The sequence below is a fragment of the Antechinus flavipes genome, chromosome 2, assembly GCF_016432865.1.
Source record: "Antechinus flavipes isolate AdamAnt ecotype Samford, QLD, Australia chromosome 2, AdamAnt_v2, whole genome shotgun sequence".
Taxonomy (NCBI): domain Eukaryota; kingdom Metazoa; phylum Chordata; class Mammalia; order Dasyuromorphia; family Dasyuridae; genus Antechinus; species Antechinus flavipes.
In genome coordinates this window covers 76,739,171-76,752,896 of record NC_067399.1, presented here as the reverse complement: position 1 = coordinate 76,752,896, position 13,726 = coordinate 76,739,171, and the positions used below count along the sequence as shown (strand labels likewise).

The following is a 13,726-nucleotide window of genomic DNA, read 5'->3' as shown; positions in this document are numbered from 1 at the left end:
ACTAGAATTTCCCACACAGATTAAATCACATCTACCTCCTCCAAAAGATAAATTTTATAAAAATTAGAACTGCCTAAAAGTAGAGTATATTGTTTTGTAAGGTACTGAGTTTCTCATCAAAAGAAGTAATTAAATGGGGGGCTAGAAAACCAGATGCTTTTTGGAGATGTGGTAAAGGGTATCCACACTTTGAGTAGGTAGTACCTCTTGGTTCATTGTCCACTAATAGGCTATAAAAAACCAAGAAGAATCATGGAACCAGAGTTATACAATTTTACATTCTCACTTTATATTTACTTATATACTTTACAAATATATTAAAATAGAACATTTGTCAGAAAACTGATACTGATTAAAGCAAAATCAAATTAGCTCAGTGCTACAGAGAATCCATTCAGAAGAAACATTTTTTTCAGTTCAATAAACATTTATTAGGCTTCCATTTGCAAGGCACTAAGCTTGGCACTGGGGATACAGAAGTGAAAAACAACATAATCCATAAAGCTCTCAACCTAGGCTTTCGAGGACCCCACAGCATAGGTTAACCCAACATCAAATATGATGCCAAGAGAAGGAATCTTGTCTGAGACTCAGCACAGTAAATGAATAAATGCCTGGATGTATCCATGTCTAGATCATAACTTACTTTTGACATTTCTGTGTATCTTTAAAAAGTGTTGCTCAGAGGATGAAATGAGATTATCAAGGTCATATTCCACATCAAAGGATGGTCGTTTTTGCAAAACAATGAGTGCAGTCAGCAGTGCAAACCTGGCTGTCAACCCCCAGATTTGATAGACTGATTGATTTTGGGGATCCATGTAGCCAAAAGAATGAATACGTAAACAGTGGCCAAAAACAATTGCATGAAAGGAAAAGTGTGTGCGTGGATTCAGAAAATACTCCAGAGGCACCAGGAACACCTCGCTCACTTCATGTGGATTAGGCTGGGCCTGGAATGAACTGTCTATAAATCCCACAACTGGAGTTATCATGGCACCATTCTGAAAGTGGAGCACAGCCAAAATAAAATTAGGACAAAATGAATCAATAAGACTTTCCAACTTCTATCAAACCCAATAATATATCACTGTCAAATGTGCTGATGGAAATCATAAAAGTGTGCTGTGTCCATAACATATTCATGCTACTTAATGTCAACTACCGCAAGGCAAGCCTGTCTTTCACCTCTGTTTTACTCTATTATATTCTTCATAGCTCCTATTTTATACTTTTTTTCTCCTCAGATACCCAACTGTAGCCCAGCTCCCTTTTTATCAGCATATGATTTCACATGAAGAGGCAGGAAAGGACCATGCAATGTGAGCTTTCCCACCTCTGCTCTTCCACATACCCAAATCTTTCAATGTCCTCACCCATATCAAAGAAGATGGATGTCCATCTTTATTGCTAAACTCTCCCCTCTGTTTATATCATTGATCCCATCATCCTCTTCCATTCCTCCAAGACTTTTCTCCATCAATCATACCTTATGGATCTTCAATTTCTTCTCACTTCAACTAGGAAGGCAGTGAGGTGGTACAATGGATGAGCCAATGGGCCTGGAGTCAGGAAGAACTGAGAGACTACTAACTGAGGGACCCAAGGCATGTCATTCTACATCTGTCTGCCTCAGTTTCCTAGTAACCACTTGAGAGATGCTTTGAAAATCAAATGAAATATTTGCCAAGTACTTAATACAATGCCTGGCACATAGGAGGTGTTTATTAAATGCTTAGGCTCTCCATCCTTCTCCTTCCAGGTTTTCTTCCCCTCTCCCTACAAATATGCTCAAGGCTTCTCTGTCCTAAGAAAACTTCCTTGATCTTGGCACCTCATTAAGTTATTGTCTTTTCTCTTCATTATAAAATCACTCTTCGACCCTTTGTCATTTACCTTCTAGTTTGGCTGCTCTTGTGAAAGATCTTTCTCCAAGCTTCTCTGAGACCTCATTATAAGTAAGTTCAATGAGGTGTGTTGTTTTTTTAAACCTGCTCTCATTTTCCTTGACCTCTTTGGGGTCTTTGATATTACAGGCAACACATTTCCCTGAACTTTTTTCTTGGTTTTTGTAGCACTGCTTTCATGGTTCTTCTTTCAACTTTTTTGTTGACCTGTTTCTTTTGCTGTATTCTATAAACCTTGATGTTCCCTAATGTTCAATCTTAGACCTTTTTGTTTTCTACCTTCTTTCTTGAAGATGCTGTAGTTTCAATTACCACCTATGTACAGATCACCTCTTAATATATAATTTAATGTCCAATCTATTTCTTGAGTTCTAGTCCTTTATGTCATGACCAATATCTGCATTATCTTGAAGTAACTCAAACTCAGCATATCCAAAAATGAACTACCTGTTGAAATTCTATCTCATATGCCTACCTTTCCCTATGTTCTAGAAAAATTGAACAGCTCACCACCCCCTCTTCCCATGTCCTAATATTTTCTGAGTGAAAGGGTATCCTTCAAACCTCACCTTGGTCTGTACTGAAACCTTCCTGAGTATCACTCCTACTCCCTCAAAACTTCAGCTGAAAATGAACTTTTAATCTTTTATTCCATGTCTTTTGGATCTCTCTTATCCACTACTACAACTTGTATCATGGTTATGTGTGGTTCTGTCTTATTTAACAACTAGATTATAAGTGCCTTGATGGCAGGTTCTACATCTAATTTTTGCTTTTGTATTTCCCTTACAGCCAACTACATGATGTTGAACAGAGTTTGTGCTTAATGAATTTGAAATGAAACCTAGAAGTTGTGTTTATTTATGTATTATGATGAAGTTGGAAATATAGGCTACACCTAAACTGCAGAAGGCACTGAATACTAGGATTTATTTTGTAGACAATGGACAGCAATAGAAAAGCTTTGGTTAGAGAAATAATGATTTGATCAATATTATATGTAAGTACAAGTAAAGGGTAATAAGAACTTGAACATCATATTGACAATGGGAGTAGATAGCTAGACCAGATGACTTCTAAGATTTCTTCCAATTTTAATACTAAAACTTTAAAAAAACAAATAAAATGAAAATCATAAGAATAATCTAACCCTCAAGAAAAAACATGACAAATGAAAAAAGTACTCCATAAGTTTTGAGTCTGCTAATTGTTCTTTTCTACTAGGACATTGGCTGGATTCTAATTTCTAGACAGAATATGAATCTATCTGAATATAATAACTATTACAATTATTTCCTTTTAGGCAAGATACTGAAACCCAGGCTGGGTGCCCAGAATACAGGTGGTTATACAACTAAACCCTCAAGGAAGTAATTTTCGAAAACAACTTGCTTAGAATTGTTTTGTTCCCTGGCTCATCATCCCCAAAAGTCTGACAGACTGTCTTTGCCTTTTCTCCCATCCCTTCTGTATCAGTATAGAAGTAGTATGGATTAGGAATCAGAATATCTAGTTCAAAGCCTGGATCAGACTTCTGTGACATGTAACTTGAGAAATGTCCCTTACCATCTCTGAGATTATTTCCTCTTGAGAGAGTTGGATTAGATACTCTCCAAAAGCTTTTTAAGCTTTCACATTCTATGATATGTGTTGTAAGGTCTCTCTACACGTAGACATTCTGTTTTCTGACTTCCCTTCTAGTTCTGACATCCTCTGAATATACGAGATGTTGTAATCTATGAGAATTTTGTAGATTTTCAAACTTGTCTGTGCAACAGCAGCAACATGAGTACCCGAAATATTTGGTGTTTTTATTTAACTATTGCCAGAGAGAAAACAATAAAAGATATGGTAGCCACCTAATTCAGTTCCTACCTAAAAAGAGTCTTCTCTATCTTCTCCAGATATGATCTTTTAGTCTCAATTTGAAATTTTCTGCCAATAATGAATTGTGTGACCATGGGAGAAGTCACTCTAAATCTTTGGACTCAGTTTCCTAACATGTTAAATAAATTTCCTAATATATGACATCTAAGATTTCTTTCTGGTGTGAAAGCATTATGACTGTAATATTTTTCATTGGATTTTTTCATTGGATTTAGAGTCAGAAAACCTGATTCCAAAATCTACTTATTATTTTTATCATGCTGGGCAAGTCATAACTTCTCTAGGGCTCAGTTTCTTCATTTGTAAAATAAACAAGGAGTTTGACTAGATGATCTTTAAAATCTCTCATACCTTTAAATCCTCTTATCTTTCATTTCTTCAACTGATCTTCATATAATATCATCTCCACTTTCCTCATAATTCTGGTCTCCTTTCTCTGGACATATTCCAGTTTGTTAATGTCCTTTCTAAGATATGGAACTGGGAACTGAACAATCCTTTATAAATAATCTTACCAAGACAGAATGAAGCAGGACTATCACCTTCATTATTCTGGATACCACATTTTTCTTAACACAGCTTAAGACTGTGTTAGTCTTTTTATCAGGTACAGTATTATCTCATAAAAGCATTGTCTCATTATAAGCTATAAGTTCAGAAACAACTGAAATCCTCAAATCATTTAAATATGAACTAATGGTACAACAGGTCTCTCTTATCAACTCACATGATGTTTTAGTTAGAGGGACCTTAGAGATTACTTAATCCAAAGTTGTTGCTCTGTGGAGGCAAAAATAAGATCCAGAAAAATTAAGTAACTTGCTAGTAAGTGGTAAGACTCAAGTCTGGGTCTCCTAATTCTGAGTCTGATGAATTTAGGAACTGAATATACATGCAGATTTTCTTGTTGCTAAGCCCTTTTCCATTGCCTAGTTGTACTCCAGGCTCCTGAAGATTCTGCCAGTGGAACCAAGTTCCAGCAGATACTGCTAAGTTGGAAATTCTGTCTGACTCTATGTCTGTTTTTCAAGGATCAACTTAGTTAAATGTGGAGGGAGTTGGCAAACAAAGGATTAGTCTTTTTCCATAGATAGCACTCATGAATGCTTCCTATGGAGTAGTTGTGATCTGTACTGGTTGATTCGATAACTGGTAAAAATCAGAATAATTATAAGTATTAACATATATAAAACCTTATATTTAATGCTACCAAATTTTATCTTGTTGGTATTAGCCCAGCATTCTAGCTTATCATGATTTTAAATCTTTATTCTGTTATACCTCCCTTCCAGCTTCATGATACTTTTATGAGTCTATCTGATGATCAGGACACAACTGAGGACAAAACCATTGGTTCCAATCCATACTTTTTTTTTTCTCCAAAGTGATGTAAAGGTATTACCAGGAATAAAGGAAGGAGAAGCATACAAAAAGCAACAAGTAAGGCTATTACGCTGGATTTAAGTACATCAGTGAAACTGAGAAATGACAGATGATTAAAGATAATAGCAAAACTTCAGAGAAAGGGACTCTGATATATTAAAGTCTATAACAACAAAGGAAGGGAATGCTAGCCATGGTGTCATATAAGAGATGAAGTCCTAGATTGTCTCAGAAAGAGTCAGTCCTTAAAAGATTATGAATTCCTTTCCTTTGGGTGAGTCTTTGGGATGGTATTAATTGCTTTGAACAGAAAAACATCAGAACCATGGTCAGTGTTATGAAAGAGTATTATTCAATGATTCAGCACTAGGGCAGCGGACAGCACCACAGTGTTTGCAACTGAAAAGTTGGCTTTTCAACTTTGTCCTAGGAATATTTAAGGAAGAGGAAGGACTATTATTAACTTTAAGTACCTTAAATGCAATTAAAATGGATCCTCTAAGTCTTCTCTCTTGATAGACCAAGATCTAGAGAGGATCAGGTCCTTTAACCTATCCTCATATGAATTAAGGGTCTCTAGCCCAGTCATCATTCTGGTCATCCTCTTTTGGATACACTTAAGTTTGACAACATCCTTCTTAAAACATTATGCTCAGACCTTAACCAATATTCTAGATGAAGTCTAACCAGGATAGATATATTAGGATTATCATGTCCCTCATTCTAGATATCATGCTTTTCAGAGAGGAGTTATCATAAGATAAAGTTGGAAAAACACAAAATTCCAAGCCATACCTTGTTTATATAAGGCACAAGACGACAGATGACTTCTACTTGGTGAGGCTGAAGCCCAATCTCCTCCTGAGCTTCCCGGAGAGCTGTGGTTATATCATCTGTGTCTCCTGGCTCACTCTTTCCTCCTGGAAAGCACACTTCCCCTGGAGAGGTACGTAACTAAATATTAAGTAAAAATCACTAGGTTATTCAACTAAGTAGTTATTCAAAGGGCAGAAATTAAATAGGAATTTCTGTTTTTTTATGTTTCAAATTCTCCTCTACTGGTCCACTGACAAACTGTGTATCAGGTATTAGTGGACCAAGTAGCTCACTGTGTAAAGTTTCATCACCAGAGAGCTGGCCACCAAACTTTTGAATACTTTTAGTCAATATGTATGAAGACTGGCATTGCTAAAATGGCTAAGTTTGGTGAGGAGTGCATTGACATTAATAACAGCATCAGTTTTGTCAAGTATTCAAGTAGAGGAATACTGAAGAGGAATACTGATATATTAAATGACTTAAAAAAGAACTAGGAAATTGCCTCAGGCATAGAGTAGTCAAATTATTTACCTAAGATCACACAGATATAATATGGCAGATGTTTGAAGCCATTTCTTTCTGACTTCAAACCCAACACTCTATCCAATTTGATTCTACTAATCGAAATCAGGTTAAAGAAATATACTTTAAAAATATATCACTAAGTTAAGAAAACAGTGCTTCTTACTTTTCCTCTCTTTACTTCTTAATAAGAAATATGAATACAAAAATGGTAATCCCTATCATAATCCTTTTTAAAAAATCAGAAAAAGTTAAAGGTAATTAAATAGTAAGATACAGAAAACTTCAGATAATAAATATTTATGAAACTTCTATTATTTGCAAGGTTCTGTTGAAGAATTTTTTTAAAGTTACATTTCTATAATAGCTTCCATTTATAAAACTTTACTAAAAAAGATCTGAGTTAAGTAGTACAGTAAGATTATACCCATTTTACAGAGAAGAAACTACATTTGGACAAGTGTTTTTTGGGGGGAGGTTGCAACACAGTTGGGGTTATGTGACTTGCCTAAGATCACACAGCTAGTATTAAATGTTTGAAGCTGAGTTTGAACTCAGGTCCTCCTGACTTTAGGGCCAGTGCTCTGTCCACTCACCATCTAGCTGCCCCCATGGACAAGTGTCTTGTGCAAGTGTAAAAGGCTAATAAATGGTTATTATGGTTATATGGTCATATGGTTATAGGCCACTGCTCTAGCCACCATACTTTAGTGCAACTTCAAAATGTAATGCATGTAATGATCACATATTATATGACTTCTTCACATAAGATGTAATCATTTTATCTATGGAATGACTTCAGACTAAAAAGGAGGCAAGTGGTGATTTGTCCAGCTGGAAAAAAGTAGAAGATATGAAGGAGAATATTAGCTCAAGCTCTAAGATGAGTTAGATGAAACACATATTTATAGAGAGCTAGTAATGCTAGCTAATTTGGACCTGATTAAATAGAAAGTCACTAAAGATCTTTGGGCAGCAAAGTGACATAATTAGATCTATGTACTACAAAGATTATGCTTTTTAAAAGTTTTTATACATTTTCTTTTTATATCACCTTTATTTTGCATATCTCATCCTCACTGGCTCAATGAACATTCCCTTGCATTACACTTTACAGGGGCTTTTTAATGTCAGCAAAAATCAAATGATATAGTAGCTAAGTCTGACAGTGTAGGAAACATTAGGAAAACTTTCTTTGTAGATTTGTAAAGAATTCAATTATATAAGGAGGCTGGACGCAGAAGGGCTGGTAAGGAGTCTACTATGATGGTCCAAAAAATAGTCTAAATGATGTAGCAAATGCTTTGGCTCAGGGCCACTTTTGCCTAGAAGAAAGGAAGGAGGCAGAAAAGAAAAGACATTGAATGAGGAGTCAAGAGATCTGGCTTCTAGTAATTCTCTCACCCTCTCTGCAAAATGAGTTGTTTAGACTAGATGATCCCTAAGGTCCTCTCTAGCTTTCACATTTTATGGCTCTAGGATCATCAGCCTGAAACAGAGAGTGGAAGAATGGTTGAAACAGGGAAGATTATTGCTCTGGGAATTGTATGAAAAATGATAGAAGTCTCACAGGACAGTCTAGTGTGAATGCCAATTGAATCAGGGCTTCAAATGTTTTCCATCTATGATACTTTCATGTTCGAATTACTTACAATATAATTCCAAATTGAAAAGCTGAATAAATGCATATATTCTGTGAGTAAATATAACTAAAACTGCAAAATAAGGTATTATCAAAGTGGTAAATGGAAATACTGGAATTAGAGGAAGAGATCAGCCACTTACTTTTTATATGACTTGTATAAGTTATACTTTTGGACCTAATTGTCCTCATTTATAAGATTTTTTCTTAAGATCCCTTCCAGTTCTACACCTACAATTTATGAAAAGAAACATGATTCACTGGGAGAATGCTAGATTTGGATCTGGATTTAAATCTTAGTTCTGATTTCTTTCCTCTTAATGGTAGATTGCAAGTGAGAAATGTTTCATATGCTGTTTGATGTGGCTGCTGTGTGAATTCAATTAGGTGGATTTACCACTCTTGAATATCCAGTTAAGTGAACTCCATCTTGTTTATAAGTATAGCATATAAGACGTTGGTAATGTTTTACTAACATCTACATAAATTGTATCTATAGCAGATTTATTAGACTATGGGCAAAATTTTAAAAAGCATATGATATTGGCCTGATATGATTTGATCTTGAAGGCATACTGATTCTTAAGTCTACTTTTGAAGATATTTAGAAACTATCGTTTTAATAATACATTTTAGAATTTTGTCAGAATCAAAGCCAAGCTTATCAGCCTATATAGTCTGTAGACCTTACTCCCTTTTTGGAACTGAAAGATTTCTAATTATCTTTCTTCTTTGAATAATAGATCTCTTAACAACCTCAAATAATCCTTAATCCAGACAGAATCTATTATTAAGATCTGCTAAAATTGTATATAACAACTTGGATGAAAACTGATTCTTTCTAAATAGTTATTCCAACAATTTTAGAATTGAAATTGAAAGGGAACTCAGCTACTATCTAAAAATGATCTTTTTAGTGAGCATTTAGCATTATTCCCAATAGAATGTAAATTATTTGTGGCAAAAGTGGGTTCATTTTTGTACCTGTATCTTCAATACCAGCATGGTACCAGGCACAGAGTAGCTACTTAAGAAATGCTTATTGATTGACTGATTCACCAAGTAGAGGTCCTTTGGACATATCTTAACTCTAAAATATCTCAGGTTCCTGGGCTCTACCAGAAAAGGAAATTTCATTTCTAAAACACTTCAAATCCCTGGGCCTCATTTCCTTTATCTATAAAATAAAAAGATTGGAATGAATAATCTCTATAGTTACTTTTAGACTTATATCTAATCATTTAGCTTCCATTTGTAGATTTGCAGTGAGTTACTCAAAGAAACTAGCCTTCTCTGAAGGTAGCATATGATTTTTGATAATCATTAAAAAGTTCTTAATTTGGGGCCCAACTATGTAAGTGCTATTTAGCTACTAAATTCTATCCTTTGGGGTCAAGGAAAACTAACCTAATCTCATTTTTTTAGACTATCTGAAGGCAATGATCTAATCATATTTTCTTTTCAGGAAAAACAACTCCAGTTCCTCCAACTAATACTCATATGACCTGGTCTCTAGTCCCCTCACCTAGGTCCTCATACCAATCTGAATCCATTCCCTTGGGAATGTACTTCATGTGGTATCAAGGATTCAGGTATGTCATAAACAATGTACAATTGCAATGAAAATAAAGCTGGAATTACATTAAGTTCTAGTATTTGTGTTTCTGGACATACATAGTAGCTGAATAGCACTTACATAGTTGGGACCCAAATTAAGAATTAAATTAAGAGTCTTTCTTAATTCATTAAGTGGATATAGAACAAGTGAGTGTTTTACCCTAGTTTGTATTATTTTCAAGAAACAGTATCTCAAGAAAACCGTTTTCTAGAAAGCAGCAGTTTAAAGTAGTTAAGCAGAAGTATATGGTACATAAGTAGTATAAAAAGCACTAGGTCTGTAATTAGAAGACCTAGATGGAATCCTGGCTAAATTTATTAGCTGTGTTAGTTTCAGTAACTCATTCTCAGTTTCTTCTATAAAATAAGAGCTGGTTTCAGTGATTTCTTCCTACATTTCTACATGCATTGAACTTTGAAAAGAAAAACCTAATTCTAAGCCAAACCCTACTGATGAGTACAGGATTCAACACAATCCTGAACATGTCACCCAGCTTCCCAGTGTCTCAATACTTGGTTGACACTTTTCTTTGTATGAAGAACACATCAAAAGTACTATACTAGTATACTAATACTAGCCCTACAGAAGATCAATATAAGATCAAGGTACATACATTGAACTGAACTATTAAATACACTCAAAATATGCAAGGATAATTTATTGTGTTAATTTAAGCAGCAGTAGAAGAATACAATAGGAGAAAACCTGTGCCATGTGTTCTTATCATAACTCCAATTCCTCTTCTCTAAAATGGATATAATACATGTACTACTTACTTTATAAGATTATAAAGAAAGCACTTTCTAAACTTAATGTTGTTATTGTGAAGTTTTTTTTTTTTTCAGATCACTCTGAGAAGGTGTTTCACCTACCTTCTTTGAACGGACTGTGAAAAGCACATAAATCTTTTCTTCTTTAACCAGCAAAGGTAGTAAGACAGAATATTTCGTTGATAACCACAGAGAAAACTTGGTTCCAACATCATGTTTTCTTAAGCGGGCCTTAGCAGTCTCCTTGATCAAATTTTTGCTAAGACAAAAAGAAATTCATGAATTTTAGCACTAAATTTCTCTTAAAAAATTCTAGTTTTGGACAAATCCCTTTCTGGGTCTCAGTGTCATTTGGAAAATCTAAGGATGTAAAACATTTAACCTACCTCTCTTCTAACTCTTGACATTTCATAGTCTAAATTCTCTTGAAAGCACACAGAAAGCAGTGACCAGTATTAAATATCAGTATGGGTTCAAGAACAGGTCATACAAGACTATCCTCCATTTATTTATCTATTTGTGTGTTTATTTATTTTTGGGCAGGGTTACCAAGCTGGCAGATCAGAGAAATGCTATAGATATAGGTATTCCTATAATAATGATAAGGCAACAGTCATCTCTCATAATACACTTGTGAACAAGATGTGATTGGAATTAATGTTCCATTTCTGAGAATGATTCTTCTCAGCCAGTAATCTAAAATAAAATGTAGAGGTTCTTTCCAACTCTACTCTTCTATGTTGTAGGGTCCTTTCTAGGTCTTATATCCCATATTTGTGGGTTCTTTCCAATTCAAAATTTCATGACCTGAGAAAACATCTAAGTATGGCTTTTTTAATGCTCTAAAGGCACTTAAATTATAAGTTGATAAGAAATGTTTTTAGAAGTTAAAATTCACCTTTACCAACAAAATTATCTGTTGTTTTTTTTGTTTGTTTGTTTGTTTGTTTTTTTGCTGAGACAACTGGGGTTAAGTGACTTGCCAAGGGTCACACAGCTAGGAAGTGTTAAGTTTAAGTATCTGAAGTCAAATTTGAACTCAGATCCTTCTAACTTCAGGGCTGGTGTTCTATCCACTGCACCACCTAGCTGCCCCACCAACAAAATTATTATAGAAAGGCCGCTAGCAGAGGACTCTGGGCCTACCTAGTGCAATAGAACCAGATTAAAATGTAATTGAGAAATATTTGACAAAATAAAAAAAAATACAATGAAACATTATAGATGTTAACATAGGATTTTCTAAGGCAATAAGTGGCTACAAGGATCGTTATTTCCCTTTTTAAAATTACAACTCAGACTTAGGGGGCTAGATAAATATTTGGAACAATCTCCTTGGATAACCTCGCCTACCTTCAGTCACTTCCCCTCAGCCAGTTTTGCATCTGCCTTTTGTAGTCTTAGCTATCTTCACCTTCCATACTTGTGTTTTTCATATCTCCTATTTGAATATAAATTCACTTAAGATTTCTTGAGTAACTGAACTTTGTGCTTGACCTGTCACTAGGCATTCAAGAAAATGACAAGCCTGGAAATGAAGATATAAAAACTGGGCAGGACTTTAGAACCTGAGTGGCAGAGTATACAAAGTAGTCTGTGTCCAGTAGCAGAGGATTTTTCACGTTTTTGCATGAGTCATGATCCCTTGTTGAGTGGGATCTAGTGAAGCTTGTGAATCTCTTCTCAGAATAAATTGGAATCATGAAGACTGGTGTTTAAATCCAGGCTCAGACACTACCTGTATAATCGTGAGCAAACCACTGTCTGCTTCAGTTTTCTTATCAGTAAATTGGTGTAAAAATAGCACCTCCCTCAAAGCGTTTTTGTAAGGCACAAATGAGATCATCGTAAAGCTCTTAGCACAGTGTTAAACAAATAGTAGGCACAATACGCTTTTTAAATTATTTTTTCAGTTTTCTCATTTGTAAAATGGGGATAATATTAATAGTATCCTAAGGATCAAATGAAACAATAATCGCCCAGGGATTAGTATAGTGCCAGGAAAATAACAGGTGCACTAAAAATGCTAGCTTACTATTATTATCATGCAGTCTCAATTCCCCCACATTAAAAAACAAACAAACAAACGTCGCAACAGCATCTATCTCCCAGGGTGGGTGTGAGGATTAGGTGAGATAACACGTGTAAATCACTCTGTAAATGTTTAGGCTCTATATAAATGCAGCCATTATTATAAAATACATAGGATTATAAAGAAACTGACTGAATTATACTGAAAACAGGGACTAGAAGAAGTTCGTGGTTCCTAAGCGCTGCCCTAGAGAAGCCGTTGAGGCGCCGCAGAGCTGCAGGAACGGCCCGGCCTCTACCCCGGTTCCAGGCCCCGGCTCAGACCCCCGCAGGCGGATGGAGGGACAGGCCGGCGGGGGCGGGGTGGGGGCTCCGCCTATTACAGCATAACATTATCCCTTTCTCGAAACCCGTAACGCGTCACGGCCCGCGGGACTGCTGTCGGCCCTGCGTGCGTTGCCGCTGAGCTCCCTCGCTGTGGCTCTGGGAGAGGCCCCGGCCGGAGGGGAATAGAAACCCCCACGGCGGGACCCGCCTGCCCCAGCCTGAGACTCGCCTTCCCAGCAAGGGCCTCACCATTGCAGCTCCATGGGCTTCAGCTAACCCCTGCCTTCCGCCGGGCAGCCAGATACACATGCGCAAAAAAAGTTCCCACTTTCTAACCCCCTCCCGTTACTAACTCTCTTCCCTCAAACACCACAGGGTAGTGGGCATGCGCAAAAGGCGGACTGGAAGCCGAGCATGCGCAAAAGGCGGACTTGAAGCCGAGCATGCGCAGAGAGCTCCAGCACTATTAGACTGCAGGAGTCTTGCTTATTCGTTCTCCTCGCTGGCTCTTCTACTCCCAATTATTCCCTCTTAAAAAACAAACAAACAAACAAACAAGTGCCGTACATCTAACAACTTGGAGGCCCAGGGCTGAGTACAGAGTCTGAGAGTGGGCGGAGCCTTCACCCGTTTGGCCCTTCTCAGTTCCTCATTGGCCCTGCCCCACTTCCCTCTCGCTATTGGTCCTCACTCTCCTCTGCAAGCCGCACTTTTTCCGGATCTCCCGCAACTGCTAGGGCATTTTTAATCTACAAGTATTTTTTAAAGCATCTACCATATACCAGACGTTGTAGAAGCCGAGGATTTAAGTGTAAAGAAT

General features: G+C 36.5%; 1 protein-coding gene across 1 annotated transcript; it reads right to left on the bottom strand.

The window, feature by feature from the left end:
- Positions 1-406: 406 nt before the first annotated feature.
- Positions 407-13,285, bottom strand: NUDT7 (nudix hydrolase 7). Its single transcript, XM_051975108.1, has 4 exons — positions 13,156-13,285; positions 10,651-10,807; positions 5,973-6,131; positions 407-1,004 (listed from the first exon to the last, which is right to left on the bottom strand). The coding sequence occupies exons 1-4, from the start codon at positions 13,167-13,169 to the stop codon at positions 636-638; spliced, it is 699 nt and encodes a 232-aa protein (XP_051831068.1). The 5' UTR covers positions 13,170-13,285; the 3' UTR covers positions 407-635.
- Between the last annotated feature and the right edge of the window lie 441 nt (positions 13,286-13,726).